The sequence below is a fragment of the Rattus norvegicus genome, chromosome 20, assembly GCF_036323735.1.
Source record: "Rattus norvegicus strain BN/NHsdMcwi chromosome 20, GRCr8, whole genome shotgun sequence".
In the NCBI taxonomy this organism is placed as follows: domain Eukaryota; kingdom Metazoa; phylum Chordata; class Mammalia; order Rodentia; family Muridae; genus Rattus; species Rattus norvegicus.
Window position 1 is genome coordinate 1,694,771 of NC_086038.1, and position 25,696 is coordinate 1,720,466.

General features: G+C 47.8%; 3 protein-coding genes and 1 pseudogene across 20 annotated transcripts in view; 1 reads left to right on the top strand and 3 right to left on the bottom strand.

The window, feature by feature from the left end:
• Trim10 (tripartite motif-containing 10) lies at nt 1-8,954 on the bottom strand. Of its 7 annotated transcripts, none has more exons than XM_063278992.1 (7): nt 7,893-8,865; nt 6,425-6,520; nt 5,614-5,844; nt 4,705-4,727; nt 3,886-4,025; nt 2,666-2,698; nt 1-1,054 (listed from the first exon to the last, which is right to left on the bottom strand). In XM_063278992.1, exons 1-7 carry the CDS (start codon nt 8,340-8,342, stop codon nt 513-515), a joined length of 1,515 nt encoding a protein of 504 aa, XP_063135062.1. In that variant the 5' UTR covers nt 8,343-8,865; the 3' UTR covers nt 1-512. The 7 variants fall into 7 exon arrangements, with proteins under 7 accessions (XP_063135062.1, XP_063135063.1, XP_038954400.1 ...); XM_063278993.1 differs by having other exon boundaries at nt 7,914-8,821; XM_039098472.2 differs by having other exon boundaries at nt 3,886-4,001; nt 7,893-8,811.
• Nucleotides 8,953-20,695, top strand: Trim15 (tripartite motif containing 15). Of its 4 annotated transcripts, NM_001291382.2 has the most exon segments (7): nt 11,352-12,244; nt 12,573-12,668; nt 14,425-14,655; nt 15,270-15,292; nt 16,849-16,964; nt 17,381-17,413; nt 18,260-20,695. In NM_001291382.2, coding segments are annotated over 7 exon segments (879 nt in total). In that variant the 5' UTR covers nt 11,352-11,878; the 3' UTR covers nt 18,274-20,695.
• On the bottom strand, nt 11,878-14,630 carry Trim15-ps1 (tripartite motif-containing 15, pseudogene 1; annotated as a pseudogene).
• The window catches only part of Trim26 (tripartite motif-containing 26), a 24,826-nt gene continuing 15,923 nt past the window's right edge, over nt 16,794-25,696 (bottom strand). For 4 of the 9 annotated variants that reach the window (XM_039098635.2, XM_039098638.2, XM_008772692.4 and 1 more), the window contains 5 exons: nt 25,445-25,462; nt 23,453-23,475; nt 22,923-23,038; nt 22,677-22,709; nt 16,794-22,300 (listed from right to left, as the gene is read on the bottom strand). In XM_039098635.2, the coding sequence (XP_038954563.1) occupies nt 21,618-22,300; nt 22,677-22,709; nt 22,923-23,038; nt 23,453-23,475; nt 25,445-25,462 (873 nt within the window). In that variant the 3' untranslated portion in view covers nt 16,794-21,617. 9 annotated transcript variants of the gene reach the window in all.

Genomic DNA, 25,696 nt, shown 5'->3' on the forward strand with positions numbered 1-25,696 from the left:
TTCCTTTTCAAACAACATTTTTATTTATCCTTTATATAATACATATATATATATATATGGTGTGTGTGTGTATGTGTGTGCGTATGTGTGTGTGTGTGTGTTTTGATCACATCTATGCCTCCAAATGTTTCTTGAAATATGAATAAATTAGCTAATATCTTTGGAAGAAAACAGAATGAAGAGGCAAAGTTTTGTTTAAAATCACGCAGCTGGGTGATGACAGGGCTTCATCTGGAATCCAGGTCTTTAGGCTTAAAAGCCAGCACTGTTTGTACATCCATGTCTGTGCCCGTTGATGACAGTGGTGAGACCAGCCTGCAGCAGCCAAGGTCCCAGACACCCTGAGCATCTGATGGACACTGGGGAAAGGCTTGAACAATGAAGAAACTAAAGGTCCTACTACCTTGTCCCTTACTAACACATGCCATCCCAACTATCTAAAAAATTCACGTTTGAGCCTGGAGACCCAGCCAAGGGTCTGCTCCCAAGGGTGCTTGATTCCAGTCTTGTACTCAGAGGAGGGAAACTACACCTTCCTGACAGCTCAGGGAAAAACTGGACCCTCTGCCCCAGAGTCCAAAAAAGGGAAAGACCTTCTGCGTGAAGAAGGCAGTGAAGGTATAGATATGTTCTTGGGTGTCAGCATTGACAAAGGTCACCCAGCCTACCTCATAGTCAAGAGACACCTGCACCTTCCGGGGTTGCTCCTCCAGGGCTAGCCTTGTGGGGAAGGAACCCAGAGCTGAGACAAAGCCCCAAGCCAGCCTCACTGCCCATATTCCCTCCTCTGGCCTCAGCCTCACTTCTCCCTTTCTTCGTACATCTTCTTTGACCACACCTATAGTGCAGCTGCCTCCGTGGGCCAAGTCGACATTCACCACCCAAGTGTGTCTCCCCTCTGTAAAGCCACATCGGGCCAGAACGCAGGTGGCTCGATCAAAGCGTTGTGGAGTATCTGGTGAATTCTGCCATTTGTAGGAGAACTGAGCCTTCCGATGGTCTTCAGAGAGGAGGAGCTTGGGGTGGGAAGTCTGGGGGTCTAGAGAGATAAGAGCTGTGAAATAAAACAAGGAACATGAATGTCAATAGGTCATTGCTATGACCTACTAGGATGGCCTAAAAGCTTACTTCCATACCTAGAAGCTAGTGTTGAACCAGCTGTGTGTTCCAGAGCTTGGGTAACACCAAGGAACTGGTTAGACCTACAGACTAAAAATCTGCATCCTAAAAGGATGTCAAGGGGGTGCATGTACATGTTAAAGTCAGAAAAGTCAGTCACAAAGAGTATGCTGCCGTTGCTTGGTCTGACATCCTCTGGAAAGCTGCACAGCTCATGACTAGCAGTCGAGCCTCCTGTTGGTGAAGCACACAGGCTCCCTAACACGCAACCTGCCTCACACGTGGGCACCCTCACAAATTGCATCCTCATACATAGCCACCCTGACACTCTGTAGCCTTACCCATGGTCTCTCACCTCTGTAGCTTCCCCTCAAGTACAGCTTCTTTGAATGGGGCACAGTAATCCCGACAAAAAGCCACTTTCACACCCATGTATCCTCCTCACACACTCTCTCTCACTTTCTCCTCCAATTCCCAGCCAACCTCACACACGACCTCCCTCGTATACAATCAGCCTCATGCCGACTTCCCTCACACAGCCAATCATACATCTGTACACACAGTCTCCCATCTTCACAGTGTTCTCATACGTATCCTGACTCACACACTACTTCTCTCACACAAAGCCAGCCTCACGCAGCTGTTTACACACAATGCCCCTTCACACACTACAAACTTCACACATGGCCACCCTCACACATGGCTTCTCATTACACCCTTCTCATACACGATGCCTTCCCCAACAGCTTCCCTTCAACAACAGCCTACCTCCCACCCAGCACTACCTTCTGGTAGTCGCCCTCCTACATAATCTCTCTTGCACAAAGCCTTCCTCATGCAACTGCCTTCGCACACACACACCTTCCTTGCACACACGCTCTTCACACAAAGCAGTCTCCCACACAGGTACCTTATACACAGCCATCTGACAGCTTCTCCACACACTGATGCTCAAGCACAGCTACCAATGCAACCAGCTTCACTCACACAGGTTCACTCATAGAGGAGCACATGTGTGCGCCAACACACACACACACACACACACACACACACACACACACTCCCTTTAAAACAAGCATCCCTCACGTACAACTACCACCATACCCAGTAACTCTCATGCAAGGCCTCCTCACTTAACCTCCCCTCCCAAACAGCTTCCTTGTACACAGCCCTCTTCAGCCATAGCTACCTCCACTCAACGACCACTCTTCAAATCATCTCTAGGTTGTTTACGTTGCATAATACAATGTAAATGCTGTGGAAATATTTGCTATACTACACTATTTAGGGAATAATGGGAAGGGGAAAATCTTACCATATTCACTACAAACTTGTGTTTGTTTTTTTTCCCCCTAGGGCTGAATATGGAATCTATGGATATGGGAATGTATGCATGCTTATATGCACAAGTGTGTATGCTACATGTGACGAGTGTGGGTGTGTGTATATAATTATTTAGCGCACACTGCAGAACCCAGAAACGTGGTTTCTCTTTCTCAGGACTTTAAAAAAAACATTCTCCCCATCCTAATGCAGGGTCGCTTACCTGGCTCATAGTCCAACTCAAAGCAGAGTTTTTCTGTGAGGAGGAAATAAGGACAAGATGAGATTTCATTGATCTCAAAACCGCAGAAGACCCAGTGGCAGGGAGGGAAGGAAGAGAGAGAAGAATGGCGGTGCAATTGTCTAGACCAGCACTTACAAGTTTGCTTACATCCGGTCCTCTTAGAACAATCACTGCGATTTCAAATCCAGACACCCTGGGGCAGGGCTGCAGAGACACAGATGTCTCACAAGGGGTTACGGATGCCCCTGGCCTAGAACTCAGGGAGAAACCTGCTACCCCACCTCTGAGCAGACAGGGACTATGGCTGTCCTGCCTTCTATTTTCATACACGTATACGTAGGGAATAGATAATTAGGTTCACCTTTTTTCTTCCACTTGGAAATAGTGGTTAGGACAGTCAATAGTCAGCCTTTGATTAGAGTAAAACTTCCTCTACCGTCTAGTTCCTCTACTGTGAGTTCTTGGAGGAAGCAGGGCTCCAGAAATGTCCTCCCAGGGGAACTTTTTTTGTGGGCGTGAACTTTAGAAATATGTGACATTGTTCTCGATTTCACCATTGGAAGGGAGCAGAAAGCCACAACATTTCGAACTTTCTTGGCTGGCTGCCATGATGACTCCCTCTTCTGGGAAGGGAGTGTGACTCAGTCCCTATAAGGGTGTCTCAGTTTAGACAGCCATTCCAACAAAAAGAAAAAGTAGAGGGAAAGCCAGGGCACGTAGTCCATCGTAGAGCATTTGACTACTATACAGGAGCCCTGGGTTCAACTTTCAGGAGTGAAAAAAAAAAAAACCAGCGACAGGAAGCAAAGGAAGAAGGAAGAATCAACGTCCACGGTGAGGCAATCACTGCCACCAGCTGTAGTTAACAAAGGTAACCATTAAAACACACAATGCATTACACCTGCTACTGAGAACCCTTGATGATGTAGGGTCATGGATGTTGTTAACCATTATTTCCTCAACTACGTCATGTCAACTGGTCAGATTTGTTTAATAGGTTGATTCCCAACTCCCAAGTCCTCACTTTTATTATGTCTCTTCGCCGCCGCATAATCCCGAGAGTTAAGATTTTTATCGGACTTGGCAAATAAGAAAGTCAAGGTACGGAAGGAAATGAGATGTGCTAAAAAACACATAGTACAATCATTTGGCAGGGAAGGCAGGAGGCCGTTCCTAAGCCCAGGTTGTGGTCTCCTTACCCAGAAATATCTTCATCTCCTGCCGCAGGGGCATGACCTGTTGGGGGAAGTCCCGGATCCTTTGGCCCAGTCCTGGGGATATAGCCTCAGGTTTCCGGCCCTTTCTGGTTTCACATCTAGGGGCACAGAAATGGCAGAGTCTGGGAATTTTAAAAGATCTTTTAAAAATATTTAATTTTTTAAATTAAGCAAAAATTTAAAGTGCAAAATTAAAAACGTACTTAAGGGGTTGGGGATTTGGCTCAGTGGTAGAGCGCTTGCCTAGCAAGCACAAGGCCCTGGGTTCAGTCCCCAGCTCCGAAAAAAAAAAACAACCTTAAATTAAAAAATAAATCTTTTAAAAAAATATTTAATTTTATGTGTATGGGTATTTTACCAGCATGTATGTATATCACATGTATACAGTGTTCATGGAGAACAGAAGAGGGTATAGGATCTACTAGGTATGAACTATTGTATGGGTTCTGGGAACTGAGTCCTGGGCCCCTTGCAAGAGCAACAAGTGCTCTTAACCACTGAGCCATCTCTCCAGCCCCAGAACTATTCTCTTTTAATGAGGTCCCTAGACGGCCATCTTCTTCTAACAAGGCCTGGAGGAGTGACTTCCCACACAGAGACTTGGATCCTCTCAGACGGACCCCACTGCTGCAAAAGTGGGTAGATCTATGGCAGTATCTGAGAACACATTTGAGCATTTGTAGATTTATACACGGCTGTACATTAAATTGAGAGTGTGGTTTATCTGCATGGCAATAACTAGGTGGGTAGTGTACGGATGGATGTCTACAGGGGAAAAAAGGAATAGACACTATCACTAACCTTATTAGAGTGCTTCTGATATCCTGGAAGAAGGAAGGAGGAAAAGAAAGGAGGAAGGGAGGGAGGGGAAAAGGGAGGGAGAAGGAGAGGGAGAGGGACAGAGAGGGGGATAGGGGAAGGGGGAGGGGGAGGGAGAGGGGGAAGAAGAGGGAGAGGAAGGGGGAAGAGAGGGGGAGAGGGGGAGGGAGGGAGGGAGGGAGAGAGAGAGAGAGAGAGAGAGAGAGAGAGAGAGAGAGAGAGATTAGGTTCTGTTTTTTTCTCTCCCACTTTTGTCTCGACCATAAAATACAAAGTACTGTATTCCCATCCTTGGATATGAGGACCAGAAACCAGCACCTGGCTCCTTTGCTTCATGGACAGACTTGGTGATATGACCTACTTCTTGCTATAGGCAAAAGTAAGCAAGTCCTACACCAAGGTGTCTTATATCCCAGGACCCAGTACATCTCCCTAAATCCTGCTTCCAGGACCCCAATAACTCTTCTCTTCAGGTTCAAGGAAGTAAGACAGTCTTGGAAGAACTTTCTGGCCAGCAGAGGGGGACGTTCAAGTTATTACAATGTTGCTTTGGGAGCAGCACCTGGCAGTTGTCGGCACGCTGCTCGATACTTCTCTCTCTGTATCGTTCCAATTTTAGTATATGTGCTGCCGAAGCGAGCACTCGATACTTCTCAAGAGCAGCTTCCACCTTTTTATACCGCCATATCCTCGTGTCTACGGATGGCAGGAAAGAAAGACCAAGACCAGAGAGCACAGTGACCAGGCATCTCTTGGGGAAGCATAGCCTAGAGTTCAACCCCCTGTTCCGTGTTCCATATCCGTCCGGGATGCAGAGACATGTATGTAAAGGAGGTACCGACTAGGTAATGATTCCAGAGACCCTAGGGGTGAGGGTAGGCCAGGCCTCACCGTCAGGAGCCCCCTGGCTGGCCGCTCATTCTTCTCCTCCAGCTCCTCGATCAGGGTGCTGAACCGGCAGATCTCCCTCGTGGCCAGGGAATCAAACTCTTCCTGCTGCTTCAGGATGTCCCCGTCCAACCCCTCCAGCTGTGCCAAGAGCACAGTCTGCTGTCGCTCCAGGAACCGGCTCAGATGAGCAAACTGTGAAATCACCTGTTGCTTCTTGGTGGCTACCTGCGTCTGAGAAGGGAAGATGAGAGCCACAGAGGATATTTTACTCTCCTCCCATCCATCCTCTTCCTGTGGCATCTCATCCCCACTTTCTTCCCTTTCCTTATAGATTCCCATTTCCCTCTTGATCTACACACACACACCCCTCCCATGGTTAGGTAGTAAAATCAGAACCCCCTACTCCCGCCTTCTCCCCGTCCCTATAAGGATGTGGAACTGTGTTCTTCTTGCTTGTCACTCCATTTCCGGGAGCCACACAGCCCAGCATCGTCTCCTTATCATTGTCACCGTGGCTTCTAAAAGGGGCTTAGAGAAGACCCCAGAGACGCCTGGCCTCTTCTTGCCCTGCACACTGCGCACACACCACTAGGCTGGCTGTTAGAGGTAGGATCACGTTAATTCCTGCAGTGATTGGAGAAGGAAATGATCCGTAATCTCCATCTCATAAGTGAGTAAAGCCAAAGCTAGCGAATTGATGGAGGAAACAATGCCAGAGTCAGGATCCAGACTCAAAGCACCTTCAAGTCTCTGCTCTGTGGGCCTCAGACTCTGGAGGAAGGAGCCGGGCCTGGGGAGGGTGGAGACGTACCAGGAGCACTTGTATTCTTTTGTTTTCTCTTGATTGGGTTTCCTGAATCTCCTCTCTCTCTTTCCTTAGACACACGAGACACTTCTGTATTTGTTCCTGGGTAGAAGGAGCATGAAATACTAAGATGAGGGGAAAGTAACTGTAAAGGAAGGTCACTCCCTTCAACCGGTGGGAGCAAAATGCCCTGGAGATGAGTGTGAACCCAGCACCTGGAGATACTCAGGGTCTTCGTTCTCATTCTGATTTTGAGGCTGGATCTCATGTAGCCCAGACTTAACTCAAACTCAGCATCCCCCTGCCTCCGTTTTCCAAACATTAGGATCAAGGACTAAGTACCACCAGAGCTGGCCTCGAGTCTTATGACTCCTGCTTCGTTCCCCAGAGATGGTGACCAGGGTTTCCCCCATTCTCATGTATCATCAAAGGTCAGGACTTTGCCTCCCTCTTTGAGCCCCCTTTTTTCAGGTTAAATTACTACTTTCTTCTGCATCACCTACGGTCTGAGCTCCACGTGTTCCTGAGTGAAAATGAAATTCTCTCACCCAGAGGGGAAAAAATGCAAACAGCGCCTCCCTTTTTATTAGAATGATAATCTAGAAATGATACAAGAAGGGACTTAGATGCAAAAATAATTGATCCACGGTTTTATAAATTGTTCTAGAGTTAGGAACAAGCAAACACACAAGTGTGTGTTTAGAAACTGAGGTACAGCTCAGTTATTAGGGTGCTTGCTTGGCAAGTAAGAAGCCCCGAGTTCAACCCCTAACCCTGTGAGTGTGGCAGCACACGCCTATAACCCCAGCGTCCAGGAGGTATATATATATATATATATATATATATTAGTCTGAGGCAAGTTGGTCTTACTATATCAAAAGAACACATTGCCACATCATACATATAAGCGCCTACTTATGAAAGAATACGGCAGAAAAGCAACTAAAACCTGCAATGGTTAATGGGTAATTAAATGAAGAATGAATGTATATGCCACCAACAGTCACCCAACTAGCTCATTTGCAACAGGAACATTCCGTGACATGCTTCAAATAGAACATGCTCAGACCACCCCTCCACAAACGAGCTGTTCGCTCTTGTAAATATACAAGCATCGTCAGTCCCTAAGATACAAACTTCAAGCACACTTAACTGATACAGGACACAGGCGCGCGCGCGCGCGCGCGCACGCACGCACACACACACACACACACACACACACACACACACACACATCTGATGGCTCATTCGTTTGGAAAGGATTTACTATGGCCCACAAGGAAACAACGTAGAGCTCTTAATTAGAACCCTGTGCTTCTTTGTGCTAGAGTACATGTCTGGGAGATTAAATAAGGCGAAAGAATTTGGAGTCAGGATACCCCATCCAGCCCAGAATCCACACCACCTTTCCCACCTTTCTACTTCCCTTAGTCCAATCCAGCTCCCCCGAGGGTCCCCCACAGCCCTTTCCTACCCTGCAGGGATCCTCTCCTACCCTGTAGGGACCTGCTGCGTCCTCCAGGAAGCGCACAGTGTGAGCCCCATGCTGTCCAGTCTCGCGGCATACCACACACAACTGTGCCTCATCCTCCTCGCAGAAGAAGTAGATTTTCTCCCCGTGTTCCGGACAGGCATCCTCCACCTCCAGGCCTCTTGTGGATGCCAGCTGAAGGCGCTCGATATTCTCCACCACATTGGCCAGCTGCCAGTTTGGCCGGAAGCTCCCTGGACGGAAGGGCTCTTTGCAGAGCGGGCAGCTGAGGGACTCTTCCGATTCTGGGCCTGGGGTCTCACAGAAGCGAGTGAGGCAGCCACGACAGAAATTGTGGCCACAGTCAATGGTGACTGGTTCCCTTAGGGTGCCTTGGCAGATGGGGCAGTTGACCTCATCTGCCAGGCTAGTCACGGAAGGAGCTGAGGCCATGTCAACCCTACTGGGCCTTCTGACTCCTGGAAGTCACCATCTCTCATCCACGTCAGTCCTGAACACTAGTACAGTCACACACACTCGGACAAGGGGCCCAGTTACATCTCTGGCACCAGAACCCCTTGTTCGACTCTCCTGGGAGCAGACACACTCCTGCCAACAGCGGAGATGTAGAAATAGCAGAGGAGGAGGGCCCAGGAGCTCACAGCATCATAAGTTCACTCTCCGGACCAGTTCCTATGGCCTGGGTCTCACTGTCTCTTTCTGTCTACCCGAAGCTGCTCACAGGAAAAAAAACATAAAAATAAGTGTGTATTCTCTCTGCAGTCCACTGTTGAAAGAGATCTTTCCTTTGGGGTCGGGGAGGAGCCTGACTCACAGAGGACTGCTGCCACCCCAGCTCTTCAACATAGCCACCTGTCTCCAGGGAGATTGGAGGTATCAGCCAGCACAAGTCCAGTGGGCACGGGAGTGTGGGGACTCAGATAAGGCTCCTGAGCTCGGGTGTGCACGGCACAAGCAACTGTGGCGATGCCTCTATGGGCCTATGAGAGGTTACTGAAGAAAAAAACATGCATGGGGAAGGAAAAATAGAGCCAGCATTTGTTTGTTTGTTTTTTTTATTATCATGACTACACATCTCCCACTGATAGAAGGAAGCACTTTAAACAGCTTATTTATTTCACCTCAGCGCTATCTCATCCTGCTGTTTGGACCTCCAGGTTCCCTCACCTCATCCAAGGGGAACCAACAGAGCACAGGAGACTGGGATCTATCGGGAAGTCAAAGCTATGGTCTTCCAGGAGATGAAGTCTACCAGAAACCCATAGCACAACCAGACACGGTGGCACATGCCTGTGATCTCAGCACTTGTTATCTGGAGATGGGAGAATCAGGAGTTCAAGACCAGCTTCCACTTTCATAGCAGCTTGGAGGCCAGCCTGAGCTATGTGAAATGTGCCTTGAGGAAAAAGGAGTCAGTGAAAGCCACAAAGGCATATATGCAATATAGACATTTCTAGTTGCCAATATGAGCTGGACCCCGGTGGAACAGAATTGTAAAGGGACATTTGAATATTGACAGTGAACTCACTAATAGGTTGCTAAAGTTCTTCCTCAAATTATATAGTTATTATTATTATCGTGTGTATGTGTGCATGTGTATATGCATGTGTATGTGTGTCCTTGTGTATGTGTGTAATGTGTGTATGCATATGTGTATATATGTGTGTGCTTGTGTATGTGTGCATGTGTATGTATGTGTGCATGTGTATGTGTGTCCTTGTGTATGTGTGCATGTGTGTATGCATGTGTATGTGTGTGCATGCATGTATATGTATGTATGCATATGTGTGTATATGTGTGTATACATGTGTGCATGTGTATGTGTGTGCATGTGTGCATATATATGTATGTGTGTATATGTGTGTATGCATATGGGTGGGTGCATGCGTATGTGTATGTGTGGGTGCTGGTATCCTGGCAAAGATGTAGAAATCAAAGGACAACTTTGTAGAGTAGATTCTCCCCTTCAATTATGTAGGTCCGGGGGATAGAACTCAGGTCTTTGGCAGCAGTTGCCGTTGTGATGAGGTATCACACTGGCCCATGCTAAACTTTTTAATGACACTGTGGTTGTATGGAGGAATTTCTCATTCTGAGGAGATATATGTTGTCGGATTTATGGAAGAGAGAGCAGATGGCCCAATAGTCAACAAAAGTCAAAAACTCACAAAGGCATTCATGCCAACATTTCTTCACAGTATCAATAAATTTGAACGTTTCTCATAATAAGGGTGAGAAAAATATTAAAAGATAAAAAGAGAGAAAATAAATATTAGTAGTATGTTTAAGTTAGTCCAGGGTTCCCAAAACATTATCTGAGCACAGAGTCAACATAAAATACTAAGTAATATTTCACATTCCTTCATAGTGATGTGAAGTCTTTTATACATATAGCACACCTCAGCCAGGGCTGACCACGCATAACTAGACAGCTGTTCTAGGGATGTATTGTAAGGGAGAAGGTAGGACAGGAAGGGGTGTGTGTGGAACATGAAAGTAGGTGGGGATAAAAAGGCCTGACTTTGTCCACAGGGCAGGGGAATGCCTAGGGACCGTGATGGCTTGTCCACAGGGCAGAGGAATGTTTAGGGACCATGGTGACTTGTCCACAGGGCAGAGGAATGTTTAGGGACCATGGTGGCTTGTCCACAGGGCAGAGGGATGTTTAGGGACCCTGGCAGCTTGATCTTTGACTCAGTTTTGGGAAGAGCACAGGGCTGGAATCCAAACACTCCAATAACCCCAGCCTTGTGACGGTTAAACTCTCCAACCCTTAGAAATCCTTTTTACCTCTTCGTTTGTATCTCCTTCCCAACATTTGTCCCAGTGAGTTGTTATCAAATTGGTTGATCTGGAGTAATTTCTAGGGGATAGGAGTGGTGGTGGTGAGTACATATTGCTGGAGCTGGGAAGATGGCTCAAGGGTTTCTTGCTGCTCAATTTGCTGCTCTTGAGGAAGACTCTGGCTGGGTTGTCAGCATCCACAGGAAGACTCACATTCCCATTCCCCGGGATCCAATACCCTCTTCTGCCCCTTTAGGCATTACACACAGTGGGGCACAGACATACAGGCAGACAACACAACCATATACATAAAATAATTAGAAAATAAAGTTGAGGGGTTAGAAGATGGCTCAGCTGTTAAGAATGGTCGCTGCGCTTTCAAGTAGGAGTCATAGCACATCATGTTGAGTAACTCCCGACTGCCTACAATTTGAATTTCAGGGGATCTATCTGAGAGAAACTGTACATGTGTACACACACACACACACACACACACACACACACACACACACACACACATTTTTTTTTTAAAAAGGGAGGAGATCTTAAAATTGAAATCCAGTATCACACAGGCTCTAGGTAGTGCTCAGTTTCTGCATTAGGAGTGCAAGAAAGATCCGCACTGGCAGGGGAGGGAGGGGAGGAAGGGGAGGCAGGGGCGGCAGGGGAGGTAGGCGAGTAAAGAAAGGTCAGAGGAGAGGAACGTGCATTTGGGCAGTCTCAACGCCACTTGCTGGACTTTGATGCTACTGCGGGCCTCCTAGCTCTACGGCTCTCACCTGCTCAGCCTGACAGGAAGCGGCTCCTCCCCAACGGTCCCACCCCTCTGTAGCCAAGAGATTCCAGGAAACCCCATTTCCAAGTGACCTCATGATGCAATACGCTGCTCCCCACCCAAGGAACGGAAGGCGACAGGAGTGGAGAGCTAGGTCACCTGCAGCCACTGGGAAACGCTGGGTAGTCAAGACGCCCTGGAGTTTGGACCTGCTTTGCTGCTGGGTTCTGGGCGTGGCTCAGGCGCAGCCAGGTGACCTCGGTGAGCTGACATTCCTGCCTTTCTTTCAGCCTCGGATTCCTTTGCTTCTGTGACAGTGACGCACTTAAAAGTGACTCAGTTTCAGGGAAAGGAAATTGGTGTGGAGAGAGACAGAAGACTGCGTGGACAGGCAGAGGAAGGCACGGTGATGCCCTTAACCCGGTCCCTGCGGGGACCCCACCAAGTAGCCTGTACTGTCTGCACCCGGCCCCTGCAGGATGCGGTGACCATAGCCTGTGGACACGCTGTCTGCCTACTCTGCCTCCCGCGCGCCCCAATGGGGGCCCAGCTGCTGTGCCCGCTCTGTCAGGGGGCAGAAGAGGAGAAAATCCAGACCGCAGTGACTCCGGTATCCCTAGGTCCCCTGAGCGAGACCTGCTGCGAAGAGCACGGAGAGAAGATCTATTTCTTCTGCAAGACAGACGCGGAGCTGCTCTGCGTGTTCTGCAGGGAGGGCCCCGCCCACCAGGCACACACTGTGGGGTTCCTGGATGAAGCCATCCAACCCTACAGGGTAAGGAGCTGAGGCACTGCTTCGTGGGGGCAGGATGGTGACTTGATGTGGGTGAGTGAAGGAAAAGAGACAGAGATGTGCCGTCTAAAAACCTCTCTGAGTTCTCCTTGTTTCTGATATCCCGGCTGGCGCACACACTTCACTCTACGCTTTCTGTCTCCATAGTGCCACCCGACCCAATTCCTGCCCTAGATGGTGATACAGTGAAGGTCAAGGATTAGGACTCTGTCAGTTGGAATCCCTCAGCCTCAGTGGTGTGTCCACGACACAGCCCACAGTATTTGCCAGCTGGATTGATTGTCACTGACCCTCTGCTTTCTGCTGACAGGATCGTCTCAGGAGTCGGTTAGAAGCTCTAAGAATGGAGAGGGACAAGATTGAAGATAGGAAATGTCAAGAAGACCAGAAGCTCCAGGAGGTTCTGGTAAAGACCACGCCTCTGGCTGTCCCTATGTTGTATTTTGTTTGTTTGTGAGGTCTCATGTAGCTCAGACTGGCTTCGAAGTCGGTCCTTAGCTGATCCTATTGTCTCTGCCTCCCAGGTGCTGGGATTACAGGCATCCTAAGAATTGTTTGGGCCTTACAAGATATCCAGATCAGGTTCTTGTGCGTGCTGTGCACCAACTATATTACATCGCCATGCTGCTCCCTTGGGGGTTTCCATCAAAGATGGGGGAAGTCTGTTAGCTGGTGTATCTGTTACTGGGCTGAAAAGTGCTTGGGACATTTCTAATTCATCTTCCTGCGGCCTCTGGTGTCTCAGGACATGGCATCTTCTAATTCCAAGGCATATTTTATTCTTTTTCTACACTGGGGGAAACTGGGGTCCATAAAAGTGGTGCTTTTAATGTTATGTGGCAAAGCCCAAATCTGTTATGAAATGACTAGAACTTAGATCTTCTGACCCGGGTCCATGGCTCTCCTGGTTCAGTATACCCACTGGAAATATTATCTTCAGCTGGGAAGCCTGTGATGGGTGTCTGTTAGTGTCTAGGTTCAATGAATGAATGGACCTAGATTTGAATGAAGCAGCCAGATCTGGCTGGTTCTTAGCACTTCCTTCATGACTCAGCCATCAAGAGGAAAATCCACACTAGGTACTTTGACCCCAGAGACCCAAGAGTGTTCAGACAGAAAGCGCTCTCCAACATCTCAAATCCTTTTAAAACATGCCCCATAGTTGGTGGCTCTGATCCCTTTGCCTTAATTCTTCTCTAAGACATTACCGTAGTCATGCCGGGCATATAGCTCAGCGTGAACAGTGGTTGTCTCGAATACATGGAGCCCTAGATTCAATACTCGGCACTGAATGTTCTGTGTCATGGAGTTAAGAGGGTCAGAGGCTCAATGTCATCTTTGACTTCATGGTGAATTGAGTTTGAGGCCAGCCTAGGATGCACGAGATATAGAAACACATCTCAAGAAAAGAAAGAAGTTAATACTCATATAAGTCTAAAGTAGATATGGTGGGTGTGGTTAGTTTTATTGTTGTCCTTGTTTGTTTGTTTGTCAACTTGAATTAAGCATGGGGCATCTAAGAAGAGGGAACCCTTCCTAAATGAGGAATTAAAAAAAAAAAAAGGCAGCTGAGAAAAATATTTCCTTTACATCAGCTGTATGTAGTAAGTCTGTGAGACATTTTCTTGATTAGTTATTGATTTGGGAGCGTCCAGCCTACCCTGGGCCAGTGGTCCTGACTATGTAAGAAAGCAGGCTGAACATGCCACGGAGAACAAGCTAGTAAGCAGTGTTTGTTCACAGCCCCTGTCTCTAGTTGTTTGAGGTCCTGCCCTGGGTTCTCTCCATGATGGACTGAGATGTGAAAGTAGAAAATGAAACAAACCCTTTCCTCCTCAACTTTTTTTTTTTTGACAATGTTTTATCATGGCAACAGAGAAGAAAACTAAAACAGTAGGATATCACAGCTATGAAAGAAATTTTTTAGTTCAGTGAGACTCTCAAGAGTTCAGTATGACATTGTTACAATCCCCGGCTAAGACACCAGCATACATCTCATCTTCTGCATGTTTATCTTGAGATCTTTTTCTACCATTGTGTTAAAGAAACGAGTCCCAAAATGGCTTACTCCTTGTCTCTCTTAATCAATAGTAAGTACACAGATGATCCTTACGGGAGCCAGTTCTGAGCCCCCCACCCCCACCCCCTCGATCTCCTCACAGATGCAGGTTGAAAGCAAGAAGCAACAGGTAGAAGCTGCTTTCGAAAGGCTGAAGCGGGAGCTGGTGGACCAGAGGTGCCTCCTGTTGACCAGGCTGGAGGAACTAGAACAGCAGATCTGGAAGGAGAGGGAGGAGTACATCACGACGGTCTCCCAGGAGGTCGACCGGCTGGGTGCCCAGGTTGAGGAGTTAGAGGAGAAATGTCAGCAACCAGCAAGTGAGCTTCTGCAAGTGAGAGACTCCACGATCCTACCACCTAGTGGGACAGCAGAGGGTTAAACAGGAAGTGGGTGGAAGGTGATAAGGATTACCTCGATTGAGAAGGTGTAGGGGAGGGTCCAATTTTTATGGCCCAAAAAACTAGAGAGCTTCCCAAGGCATGCTCTTCCAACTTCCCCATTCTCTTAGTTTCTCTAAGCATGGGATGGAGTGGTAAGCCACGTAAGGAATAACCCATGTGTGGTGCTGAGCATGGTTCCTGATACACAGGAAGAGCACCATCAGTAGCCTTGCGTGTTTACCACAATCCTGCCCCACATCAGTTCCAACTTGGAGCTCAGACTGGTCTCTGCTCTCTACCATCCATCTCCTAATCACTGGGGACAGAGAGCATTTAGGATACAGCTGGAACAGAGCAACCGGAGCAAAGGAACTGTCTGGCTGCAGGGTCCTACCTACTTTAGTCAGGAAACATGAAGTCAGCAGTGAAATGCACACTAAGTAATGAAGGGGCCCCAGCACTCTGGGTAGGAGTTTTTAGTTTATTTTAAGACAGAAAGATCTCGAGTCCCTGATTGGAATGGCCATGTGGAAACTAAGTGCATGTTTTTGCGTTTCTTTTGTAGGATGCCAGACTCAACCAGAGCAGGTAAGGCTCTCTCCAGTCCTGCCTCCTTTATGTGTGTCTTATGACACTGCAATCCATCTGCCCCCTTGTGAATCCAGTGTTTATCCAGAAAACACTGATAGAGACACAGACCACCCCCTCTCTTACTATCAGCTTGAACTCAGTAAACTGGACATTGTGGCTCATGCCTTTAGTCCCGGCACTTGGGAAACTGAGGCAGACAGATCGCTCTAAGTTTAAGGCAAGCTTGAGCTACAGAATGAGGGCCTATTTAAAATAAACAACTAAATAACTAATAAATATCAATTTATTGGTTTTCGTTGACCAACATCAACTACGTGGGTCTTTGAGACACACTTTGACCCTCAAAGCGAAGTTACCTATAACAGTCATGGATTTAGAATAATCCAGATTTAAAAAAGGTTATTTGTATTTTATGTGTATGTTTTGCTAGCAAATATGTCTGTGCCCCATGTGCATGCCTGGTGCCAGAGGGAAACAGAGGAGGCAGGAAGGTGCCCTAGAACTGGAATTACAGATAGTTGAGAGCCACCATGTAGAAGCTGGGTACTGAACTGTGGTGCTTGGCATGGCCAGCTCCAGAAGTATCTTTTTTTTTTTTTAAGATTTTATTTATTTTATGTATGTGAGCACACTGCTGTTGTCTTCAGACACACCAGCAGAGGGCATCGGATCACATTACAGATGGTTGTGAGCCACCATGTGGTTGCTGGGATTTGAACTCAGGACCTCTGGAAGAACAGTCAGTGCTCTTAACCGCTGAGCCACCTCTCCAGCCCCCAGAAGTATCTTTAATCCATGAAACACACCAGTATTTTGCTATTTGAAAATACTAAAGCCATTTTTAAGTGTCTCCAAGCATGCTTCTTAAAGAGTGTTAGGTTAAAGTCAAAAAGGATGTGGTGGGTCTTATGTGAAGGGAAAGCTGAGAGAGGAGGACATATGCAAAGTCACTGCAGAGGGACCAGAATCCACCTTCCTTCCCAGCTCTTTTCCCATTGTAAAACCAGAAAGAAAACTGTGCAGGGCTGTTTCTCCCTCATATTTCCCCCCTAGAGGTCGAGAGGGGTGATGCCATCTGCCCCTTTCTGCTGGAACAGACTCAGGCTCCAATGCTCCGGAGGAAATTAAAATTAGCCCCTCCTGTGTCTAATGAAAAATCCTTCACTTTAGGAACCATCCTTACCTAAAGAAGGTGAATACATTATGCTTTATCTAATCTTCATAGCAGATACTAAGATCGTCCTTCAGTCTTTTTTTTTTTTTTTTTTTTTTAACCTTGTGTCTCCCAAGTATTACTTTGGAGGGCTGGAGAGATGGCTAAACATGATGGAAAAACCGACTGCTGCTTTTCCAGAAGACTGCAGCTAGATTCCTAGCACCCAGATGAAGAAGCTCTCAACCTGCTTTTAAGGCATCTACTGTGCTCCTGACCTCTTAGGGAAGCCACACCCTCAAGCATACAGGCGGGCACGCACACACACACACACACACACAGAGATAGAACGAAGTATTTTATTTTTGGAATTTAAGTTTGATTTCCAACTTGTCTGCAGGTATGAGATGAAGACTTTTGTGTGCCCAGAGGCCATTTCCTCTGACCTCATCAAAAAGATTAGAAACCTCCACAGGAAAATACTCTGCCTCCCAAAGATGATGAGGACATTCTCAGGTACAAGGGCTCCGGATCCCATTAGGTGTTCTACCTTCCACCTGTCTCCACCTTTCGACTTCAAAACCTGGTTCAAACCACCAAGCATAGTGGCACCTGCCTGCAATGTCGGCACCAGGGAGACCGAGGCAGGAGGATCTTAAGTTTCAAGACAGCTTGGACTACATAGTGAAACCCAAACAAAAATAAGCAAACAGCTTGGGTTAAGCGTCTTCTCTCCTTGCACCTTCCTACAAGACCTCACTCTACTCAGAGAGCAATTCCCCAGATTGTGGTCTCCTCTATCCAAGGACCAGGAGATACACTTCTCTTAAGTCTTGTATCCCTATCCTCACACTGTAGTCAGGATATCCTCCCCTTGGGAGTATCTGTAGGAGATATTAAGTCTCACAGATCTTTGTTTCTGCTTTCTTCAGAAAACTTGATGCACCATCTGGAAACAGATTCAGGTAATCAGCAAGTGCTCGGGGTTGGGGGTTGGGGGTTGGGGGTTCCCTTGATATCCATTCCACCCATGGCCACCAACAGCAATGAAATGTGCTCACCTAGACCCTGACTGTGTGGGGGTCTTGGGTCTATTAAGCCTTTTCTCTCCACCATTGCTCCTACACTATAAATCCATTTGAGGATTAAATGAATTTATACAAGGAGCTCAGCACAGTACCGGGCACACAGTGACTGGTGAATGTTCTCAGTTATGTGTAGATATTTGTCCAGAATTATGCAAGACTTTCTGTAGATCTGAACAAATATCATGTATTAAAAACCTAGTCATTTGCTGGTCATGGCGACACAGTTACAATCCCAGCACTTCGGTGGTGGAGGCGGTCAGACTGCCTCAAGTTTGAGGTCAGCATGGGCTAGAGTTAGTTTTAGGCCAGCCTCAGCTACAAAGACCATTTCTAGGGGTGGGATGTAGGGAAGGGCTGGGGTCTAGGGATGTATTAATAGCTTCCTACTAGGGCTTGCTTGCCTACCATGCATAAAACCCCAGTGCCACAAAAAAGGGACCTGGAGAGGAAAGAGCAAAATTAACATTTACTTTCAAATTGGCGCTTAATTGTTCCCAGAAGCACTTGCCTGTTCTTATATTGATCCCTACTTCTCTAACGTACTGTAGAAACTTTATCCAGACACCTGGTTAAAATGCAGGCTCTTGTTGGGGTAGTCTAGGGCAGGGCCCAAGATTTTGTGCTTCTTAACAGGCTCCTAGGTACTGTGCTGCTGCTGCTGTCCTGGCTACTTCACTTTTAAGAAACAAATCCTCTGACACAGCTATCACTTCTGTCCTCCAGAAACAGAAGCCTAGGAAGCAGGCAGCAATGGACTATGTGTCATCCTGAAGTGAGGGTAGGGGGTCACTCTGGATCCTCAGACCAAAACCCGGAGCCCAATCCTCTCTGTAATGGCCACCCGAGTGGCAGCTGCACCGTAAGAGTGGCCCCAAGGTGAGGGGATGGCAGGACCTGGGCACTGAGGACAGTGTCCTCGCTGTGACACTTTTCCAACTGGCTAGCACCCATCTGCCACGCAAATGGAGACACACCTGTTCTTTGCGGCGTAGACGTGGTCACAGACTACCAGGTATGGGAGAGATCCTGCAAACGTCAAATACCAAGGCACCAACCGCCATCTTTTTCCAACCCTGTCCCACCTGGACAAAGTTCCTGCCGGCCGTAGAAAGACTGAAGTGGAGGCAGTGAATTGTGGCAGACAAGACAGCAGCCGGAAACCCAGCTCTGTGCCTAGCATTCAAAAATGAGGTTGGAACTTAGGGTCTTGGAGTCTTGTACAGTTTTTAATGTGTTAATCCAGTACTGTCAGCACCCTGCAATCCCGTTCCTGGACACGGTGATCTCTCTGGAGAGCCAGAAGCAGACAAGGAAGGCATTGCTCTAGACACCAAGCAAAGCTATAAGCCAATGGGATTTAACAAAGTAACTGTAAAAGTTTCAAAATGACCATTGTAGGGTAACCAGGGCTGTTTGGCTTGTACTAATTTATAATGACTTTTGGACACAAAGCTGGAGATGCTTTGGGGCCTCAACAAATCTGGGTGGACCCCAAAGTGTCCCTTCAGGTCATTTCTCTAGGTTTTAAGAGAATGTTTTAATAAAATAAGCCAAGGGCCTTGTGTTTTGTGTCTAATCTGTTGATTGTGGCAACTTAGAAAGATGGGGTTGGGGTGATTCTAGTTTCAATCTTCTGAATGGTGAGGTGTTAAAGGACTGGCCGGAAGAGTGGACTAATTAGGAGGTAGTGTCTTTAGGTCACTAGGGTAGCTTTGGAAGGAGACTCTCAGGGTCTGGTTCATTCTGTTTCCCAGCTGATGAGATGTGTGACTGTGCTCTGTCAAGCAAGCCTGCCAGGATTGGTTACCATGACAGAGGCCAAAAGCACTGAGACCACTGATCATGGACTGCAACTTCAGAACCAGGAGCTTAAATAAACCTTTTTTCTAGGTTGCCCCGGGTATTTTAAAGGTTTTTACCCCTCCTTAGTGTGACAGTATAAGGCTTTAAATCTCGCCATGTGAGCCTGAGGCCAGCCATGTCTACATCGTGAGATTCATGTCCAGCTCCTCAATTGTATGTATGTATTATGTATGTGTGTGGTTCATATGTGTTAGAACAAGGAGTAAGGATACAAGTAAGACTCCCAGACTCTTCTGTAAAACAGAAACAGGCCACAGAGAGATATCATGAGGCAAAGAGCCCCACGGGAATTCTGAAAATCAGGAGCTTAAGGCAGTAGAGCAATCCTGACATCCTAAAAGAAAACTACTTTTGAAGAATACCTTAAGTGTACAAGTGAGATAAACATTTCCCAATGTTTGAAAATGCAGCTTCCAAACTCATCTCAGAAGTTTTTAAATGATGTGTGACAGAACCACAGTTAAGTTAGGAGAGGAGACACAGGGTCCAGAAATAGGACCAGGGCTTGGGATGCCACCTGGGGAGTGCTTGCCCAGGATGCGAGAGACCCTGGGTTCAGTCCCCAGCACTTAAACCAGGCATTAGTGGCACCCACCTGAAATCTCAGACCTTAGAAGGCGAGACAGGAAGTTTAAGGTCATCTTCAGCTACACAAGACTTAGGCTAGCTGGGCTACAGGCCTCAGAGGGAAAAGATCCAGAACCCCCAGTTTAATGACAAAAGGGGATTTAAAAAGCTGTCCGCAGAGGGAACAATCAATGGCTCAGGTTCAAGTTCATTCCGGTAGGCACCAAGATAAGAGGAGGAGACAGCCCCAGACGACTGTCTTTTGAGATTTCTGACCACTGAGAAGAACGTGTAGTTTATTCAGTAACCAAGACACAGGAAATGAAGGGAGGGAGAGATGATTAGCTCTAGGAACAAAGAGTGGTGAGGGAGCCACTGTGTGTGTAACTAGTGACTCAGGCAGCATGTGAGGCCTACGGAGTGCTCTGTCTCGAGACGGTGTGGGGTGTGGCTTACTCTGAGGCCACTGAGATCCAGCATCTGGGAACAGTCTGTCAGGAGCCAAGAGGAGCTAACACTTGCACAGGCTGAAGAAATCTGGAATGTTTAAGGATTAAAGGGGGGGGGGCGCATCATTTTGGCTAAGCAGGAGCTCGGGTTCAACTGTGGGCACCAGCTAGGTCAGCAAGGAGATAATGCAGGCCTTTTCTTCATAGGAAGACCTAGGGCAGAGGTCCTCTATATTCCTCATGGCCCGCTCTCCCCTTCTGCAATCCCTCTCTTAGGAAAGTGAATCTGGACACTCTGTAGTGCCAGCAATGAGGTCCTGACCTCCTGGGTACTTGGCCTCAATGTTCTTAGCTGAGCATCAAGACCAAGAGGCTGGGGTTGTTTTAAAGACTCCCTTCACAAGAACTAACTGTGCAGAGGTAATCAGAGGTAATTTATTGACCACAGTTACTATCTGAGCCATAGTACCTAGATGCTTTCTGAGACACAGATGTCCCTGGGGAGTCCTATCTACTCAAGGTCTGGGTTGGAAGGCCATAGGCTTTGGGAGCCACGCCAGGAGATGATTCTACCAGAGCTCCAGGACACAAACGTACACGGCCTCGGGAACTCGAGTGGATCTTGACTACATCCATTCTCGAATCTTCATGTATTTAACTCTGGTGGGGCAGGAAAAGTGAGTTTAAGATGGCCAGGAAAGGTAGACAACAGAGTGGTTTTGGGCAAGGGGCTCCTCAAATCTGAGGACAGCAAAACGGCTTCAGATGTCATTGAAAGTCTTCCTGTGAGTGCTAACAAGTGAACCAGAAGATGCTGCTGCTGCTGCTGCTGCTGCTGACCCTGCTCAATAGAGAGCCCAGAGCCAAGACAAATGGGTGTTCAGGAAAGAGGGAGTCATTTGGTCTTCAGATCAGGAAACTTCAGAGGAAATGAGAAGCTGAATAAGAAATACAGTTAGGGTGACAGTGCTGAGAGAGACTTTGGCCGCGGCAGTGAGGAAATGGGTGGCAGTGGATGTGATGTCCCTCCTCCACTCTCCTCCTCCTAGTGCTTTGGCCAGGAACGTTCCTCCACTACATAGTTTTGGGATCCCAGAGAAGGGGAGATTCCATGGGTGTGGGATCCAGGCAATATCTTCATCTCAGAGTCCTGGAATCTCAGAGTAAAGCTTCTGTAGGGTGACCCAAGCAGGGTCTGGTGTTCAGGGTCTCAGCAGAAGGCGTGCTTCTGGCCACTTGAGCCACAGGAAGGGAACCAGGCGCCGAGTGAAGGTGGTCGTGAAGGTATAGATGAGTTCCTGGGACTCTGCATTGGTGAATGTCACAGTGCCCCCTTCATAATCCAGGGCAATGCCCACTCTCCGGGGGCGCAGCACCGGGAAGAGCTGGGCCTCTGGGCTCGTGTTGGCCCAGATGCCAGAAGGGGAGAGTCGAAGGGCCCACACGCCATCCTCTGGCCGGAGGGAGAGGTTCCCTTTCCTCTTCACGGAGTCTTTGGCCACTCCAACCATGCAGCTTTCCTGAACTTCCTCCTCCTCTTCCTCTTCCTCCTCCTCCTCTTCCCCCAGGGATTCATCTTCCTCATCTGTTTCCCAGTCTTCATATCTGTCCCCATAGCCAGGTTCTTCATCTTCCTCCTCCTCTTCCCCTTCCTCCTCCTCCTCCCCCTCCTCCTCGTCCTCCGACCAGCCTTCTCTCTCCAACTCTACCTCCCAGTATACCTTGCCCCAGGTGAAGCCCTTGCTGCCCAACACTCCTGGCTCACAGTCAAACTGCTGAGGGAGCAGGCAGTCACTCTGGTACTGGCCGGTGTAGGTAATGCACTTCCAGTCCTCTGAAAGCTGCAGGTATCCACTGGCCGACTGTGGGTCCAGGGTGACGCTTACTATGGGACAAGGGAGGAAGTAAATGTCAGTGGTGGGCTGGGAAGGGGTGACTAGTCTCCGTATATCGGTGCTGTCTCACTGCGCAGTTCAAAGAGCACTCTTTATATCATGGACTCTGTGAACCGTGTCCCTGAGGTACTTGGTACACAAACGTAGGTCTGGGCAGGATGATCTCTGGCCTGGGGCTGCCACTACTGTTTGCTCTCAGAGAAGGACCTTACGGTGTGTGACCTGTGACCTTAAAGGCTCAGCGATACTGCAGACTACACTGGAGAATGATCTGAAATAATGTAAGGGGATATGGCCGTCTGTGGGCAATTCCAGTGAGGAGAGGATTCCACAGGGTAAAATAGGAACGACCTTCTGTTCACTCACCTGTCTTATACTCCAAGTCTCTCAGCAGCTTGCCTATGGAGGAAAAAAGATAGAAATGACTTGAAGACCCAGGAAACTCATTTCTTACTTGGTATTAGTTCTGGGACAGGGCTCTACTGGAAAAAAAGATACAGAAGCCAGAGCTCCTTGGAAGGCTGAGATGGGAAAATATGGTTGGGAGAAGCCAGGAAACCTCCCAGGGTGGCAGAGCCTGACTTCCGATCTGCTGCTTTTCCCAGTGCTTACCTTGGAACTGCCTCAGGCCTCGCTGCAGAGAAAGAAGTTTATCTGAGAATTCTCCCGCTTTTCTTTTAACCATGTGAGGGATGGCTTTCCCAATCCAGAACTTCTTCCGTGGGTACCTGAGTGACAGACATGACAACCGGTCACTCAGCTCTTCTTGCTTTTCTGCCAGTGTTCATGACAGTTACAAGGCGAGCAGGGAAGATCTGACTATCCCCAATCAAGGGCAGAAAAACTGGCTCGGACACTATGTGAGCCAGGACATAAGACTGCCAGCAGATCTCACAAGTGGGCGGTCTGCCTGCCAACCCAGGCTTTTACTCTCTCACTGCGCTTGGGTGAAGACCATGAGCCCAGTTAGACTTCAGAGATCGTGTTGGGAGACTCTAATCCTCAAAGGTTGTACTCTTCCTTGAAAGCCATGAGATAAAACAAGGGACGCTGTGCTGTTGATACTCTATACTCCCACTGTTTACATAGCCATGGAAGTGGGCGGGGAAGAATGATGAAGATGAGCAAATGAAAACTCTTACTTGTTGGCGAAGTCCTTGGTGTCCTGCAAGGAAAGAAAACACAGGCACCAAAGTGAATTAAGTAAAACTGTATCTACAGTCAGTACCATGTAACAGGCAGGCATGCACTGTCTACAGTCAGAGCCATTAACTGGCAGGCATGCACTGTCTACAGTCAGTACTATGTAATAGGCAGGCATGCACTGTTGTCTACAATCAGTACTATGTAACAGGCATGCATGCACTGTAGTCTACGGTCAGAACCACGTAATAGGCAGGCACACACTGTGTCTACAGTCAGAGCCATGTAACAGGCAAGCATGCACTGTTGTCTACAGTCAGTACTATGTAACAGGCATGCATGCACTGTAGTCTACGGTCAGAACCACGTAATAGGCAGGCACACACTGTGTCTACAGTCAGAGCCATGTAACAGGCAAGCATGCACTGTTGTCTACAGTCAGTACTATGTAACAGGCATGCATGCACTGTAGTCTATGGTCAGAACCATGTAACAGGCAGGCACACACTGTGTCTACAGTCAGTACCATATAAGAGGCAGGCACACACTGTGTCTACAGTCAGTACCATAGAAGAGGTCCACGAAAGCAAACAAAGCACTCATGGCTCCCTCCCTTAGGGAACTGACAGTCTAGTAGAGCATTAAATAAAATAAACAATGGGCTGGAGAGATGGCTCAAAGGTTAAGAGGCTGCTCTTTCAGAGGACCCAGGTTTGATTACGGGCACTCACATGGCAGCTCACTACCATCTATAACTCCAGTTCCAGGAAACCTAGTGTCTTCTTCTGGCTTCTACCGGCATCAGCATGCAAGTGGTATATGGACATACAGTCAGGTAGAAACACCCATACATACAAACAACATAAGGTCAGACAAGGATCAGAGGTGACAAGCGATCTGGCCTCTCCAAGGAGACACTTAAGCTCAGGTTTGAAGAATGAGAAAGCCCTACCTGGTGCAGACGGATAAGAAATGGGGAAGGGCTTAGAGACGAGGCAGGGCCAGCTCACACCAGGCAGGATGGGGTGACTGTGAATTTGACTCCATGTACAGTGGAATGGAAAGCAAGTATCCCCCAGCACTCACCCCGCTCCCCACCTTTAAACATTAGTGTGTGCACGAGTGGTACACCACAACGTATGCGGAGATCAAAGGACAACTTCTCCCCTTCTTTATAATACTAAACTCCCTGAGCTCTGGCCTGACATGTGACTAGCCAAGAAATTAGTATTTCCCACATTCCCTACAACCAAGTCTGGTCATGTGACTAAATGACAATGGGGACATAGGAATAAAAATACAAAACAAAACCCAAGACTTCCCAGTCTTGTTCTTTAAAAAAAAAAAAAAATTGCTTTCTAGTTCCTTTCTTCTCATTGGCTGAAGTCTGAACACAGCGGTGAGCTGAGGAGCCCAACGCAAATCGCATGGCTGAGAACAATATTCCCGAGACTGGACAGTCAGCTAGAAATACGCCAGCTCCTGGATGACCTCATGGATGTCTCTAGACCCTCACCTCTGAACTACTGCAAAGACAGAAGGAAACTTCTGCTCTCTATGCACTACTAAGCAGCAGCTAGCTGAAACCCAGTGGCTTGGCTACTCCTTGGTGAATGGTGGCAGGAGGCAACAGGAACAGGGAAGGCTATCCCGGAGGTTGCTGTGGATCGGGGATTTGGAGATGGCAGCAGGGGGCACAGAAGAGACCCTGAGCATCCCATGACTGTTTTAGAGCGTGGATCACTGAGGAAAAGCACCCTGTGCAGGAGGAAGACAGTGGAGGGAAGACAAGTGCCAAGGACGCAGAGGGCAGGGCATCTTGTGAGAGGACTCTTTGGTGAGTCTGAAACTCCACAGTTCTGTGTTGACCCATCTGCTTCTTCTTTTCACTCATTCCACAAACCTTTGCTAAGTGATTCCTTGTGCGAGACAGACACTGATCTAGAAGCTAGAGGTTGCAATAAGAAAACAAAAGAAAGAAAAATCCCTACCTGTGTAGAGCAGGCATCCTAGCAGACAAGAGAGTGAAAAAAATCAACATGAAAAAAACGTAACATCACACCGTGTTAGTAAGTGACGGTGCTACAGAAGTCAGTAGGGTAAAAGGGGCTGGGCAGAGGGCAGGCTGGTTTCTCAGAGAGGTACAATTTGGAAAGCAAACGCAATCAACCAATCATCGCAATCGTCAAACTGTGGCTGTTAAAGACTGTTCCAGAAGGTTCAGGAGCTTTGCTCCAGGGAAA

Coding starts and splice junctions, on each gene's coding strand:
- Trim10 (XM_063278992.1), bottom strand. CDS start 8,342: ATGGCCTCAGCTCCTTCCGTGACTAGCCTGGCAGATGAGGTCAACTGC. Junction 4,026..4,704: donor ATCAGAAGCACTCTAATAAG/GTTAGTGATAGT, acceptor TAAAATTCCCAG/ACTCTGCCATTTCTGTGCCC. Junction 2,699..3,885: donor GGAGATGAAGATATTTCTGG/GTAAGGAGACCA, acceptor TCCTCCTCACAG/AAAAACTCTGCTTTGAGTTG.
- Trim15 (XM_008772685.4), top strand. CDS start 11,879: ATGCCCTTAACCCGGTCCCTGCGGGGACCCCACCAAGTAGCCTGTACT. Junction 14,656..15,269: donor CAGCAAGTGAGCTTCTGCAA/GTGAGAGACTCC, acceptor TTTCTTTTGTAG/GATGCCAGACTCAACCAGAG. Junction 15,293..16,848: donor GCCAGACTCAACCAGAGCAG/GTAAGGCTCTCT, acceptor ACTTGTCTGCAG/GTATGAGATGAAGACTTTTG.